Genomic DNA, 2,500 nt, shown 5'->3' with positions numbered 1-2,500 from the left:
TGTGTGTGTGTGTGTGTGTGTCTGGTGAGCCTTAAAGCTGGCTCTCTGAGCTGCTCTCCTCACTCTCCTCTGAGCTGACAGAGAACACTGTTCCTCGCCATCATCATCCTCATTGCGCCACTTTGTCTGACTATTATTCAATTAAGGACCAGAATGGTCTGGCGTCCCTCCCTACTGTGCTGGGGAGGCGCCAGCACGCGGCAGATCTGCCAGAAGCACAAGGACAAGTACCGCTACGCCACGCTGTACGACACCACCAACAGGATCCCCTACAGGTGGAATAAGGGAACAGACCTGGAATATTGAGCCCCAGGTAAGACACACACACACACACACACACCTGGGTGAGTTTGAGAGACCTACAGGTGGAATAAGGGGCCACCCCTGGAAAAGACTTTCGCCATTTTTGTCACTTGTCATGTCACATTAATTATGTGAGACACACAGGAAAGATGGGTGTTGGCATGTAAAGTGTGTGTGTGTGTGTGTGTGCAGGTATAATCCACATATGTTCACATTTGTTGCACTTGTTGTTTCCATGAATGTTCTGATTACTTACAGCCGTTCAGAACTCTTCCCTTGATTAGGAGCTAAAAATATCCTGAAAGTATCCTAAAAGTTTCTGTGTGTGTGTGTGTGTGTGTGTCTGCGCTTGCAAGACTCACTGTGGACACTGAAGTATTCTTGCATAAAAAATGTGTAGCAGTAAAAGTGAAGCAGATGAAATTTGTAATTTCTTTGTCTCTCTGCTGCCCTCTTGTGTCTGTGATCTGAACTGCAGCCTATTGTAGCATCTCACTGTACTGACTCTCTGCTGCCCCCTGTGTCTGTGATCTGAACTGCAGCTTAATGTAGCATCTGACTGTACTGACTGTACTGACTCTCTACTGCACTCTTGTGTCTGTGATCTGAACTGTACTGACTCTCTGCTGCCCTCTTGTGTCTGTGATCTGAACTGCAGCTTGATGACCCCAAAGCGCAGGGCCACATGACTCCTGAAGGGCGTTCAGGCATCCCACCAAATCTCCTGGGCTCCCACCAGGCTCTGCTTATTGACTACAGCAAACAGCAATACCAGCCCGGCCACCTGTACCCCGACTGCTGCGGATGCGACATCACTTCCTCAGAGTCCTCCTTCACCCTGACCAACGCCGCCCCACAGGACGAAGAGGACGCCACTGACTGGCACGGGCAGGTGGAGAAAGTCACCGCCAACTACATAGACAACCGGTGCCAGCCTGACTCCACTCACGTAGCCACAGGCATGGTGCCAGGCAACGCGTGGGTAGTGAGGGGCGGAGCGAGGAGGGTGAACGTGCCCGCCCACTTCTGGTCTGCGTTCTGTTGCACGGACAGAGTGAAAGGCTGCTCTGCGCTGGGCTCCACGCGCAAGGTGACCGCCACCAAGACGGGGATGAGGAAACTGAAAGACGACTGGAAGATGATCGCAGAGAGGATGTCTGTTGCGGAGCTGAATGCAGAGCTCGCGCGTCTGCACAGCGTGCCCTCGTTTAAAGTGTTTGGGGACGTGTGTGTGTGAATAGCACACATGTGTCTGCATCTTAATAGAGCAACCCACTCTCCATCTTAGAGGGTGTTGTGTATGATTGATATATAAACACACACACACACACTTAATAATCACTTGATTTATATAACTTGTCATATATATTTATATAACAACCTGCACTTGTTGTTGAAAAATCGTCAACAATGATCTAGATTGCTGGCACTCTGAGCCAAAGCTTCCAAAAACAGCACGGCAGTCAACGTGTTAATAAATGTCATTAGTACCTAAAACAAATTGTTCTAAAATGTTTCTATCTATTGTATCTAAAATCCTGCATAGTTCCCCTTTAACCAAACTTAGTGACAACACACATAGCTGACTGAGCTGTTTTTTTATGTCGCCTAGGCTAAATTTAAACCTATTTCTTAATTCTTATTAATTTTCTATATTTTTCCCTTTTTTAAAATGTACTTGTTTTAATGATATCTTCAATGTGTCTGAGATGTCTGTATGTCCTTCTGTCTTGTATGTCTGGTGAGCCAAAGACAAATGTCCACCATGGTGTAGGCTAGCTACATTAAAGACTTATCTTATTTTATTCTATTCTAATTGATCCACAATGCGTAACGTTAGAAATGTGTATAAAGTATTCCACTGAATAACGGTAGCGCTCTCGCAAAAACTCGTTTGGAAAAGAAAGGATATCATGTGATGTGGTCTTATCACCTTCTCACGGTAAATAGTACGGATGATTTGTGCTTCTTTGTCAATCGCACCTTCGTCAAAAGGAAACGCCATTTTGTGATAAAGGTGAAAACATTGGCCCGGCTGAACGTGCACTAAAATAACCGAACATGACTGAACATAACCTACCCCCTACCAGGTTAAGTTCAGAGCCTATGTTACCATCGTTACTTACATAGCCTGATCATTTTTGAACGTTTTGGAACTGAAATCCCAGTTTTACCGCTTACTCTACGTTAACGTACC

The 2,500-nt window shown here is 46.0% G+C and overlaps 1 protein-coding gene across 1 annotated transcript in view; it reads left to right on the top strand.

Moving 5' to 3' along the window:
- The first annotated feature begins 230 nt into the window (after positions 1–230).
- LOC125297660 overlaps positions 231–2,500 on the top strand; it is a 3,944-nt gene continuing 1,674 nt past the window's right edge. Inside the window, exons 1-2 of the mRNA XM_048248098.1 lie at positions 231–313; positions 962–1,528. Coding sequence (XP_048104055.1) covers positions 989–1,528 — 540 coding nt within the window. The 5' untranslated portion in view covers positions 231–313; positions 962–988. The remainder of the gene's footprint in view (positions 314–961; positions 1,529–2,500) is intronic.

The sequence above is a fragment of the Alosa alosa genome, chromosome 7, assembly GCF_017589495.1.
Source record: "Alosa alosa isolate M-15738 ecotype Scorff River chromosome 7, AALO_Geno_1.1, whole genome shotgun sequence".
Classification (NCBI taxonomy): Eukaryota; Metazoa; Chordata; class Actinopteri; order Clupeiformes; family Clupeidae; genus Alosa; species Alosa alosa.
The sequence above is the reverse complement of the archived record's forward strand: the minus strand, read 5'-3'. Positions and strand labels throughout refer to the sequence as shown.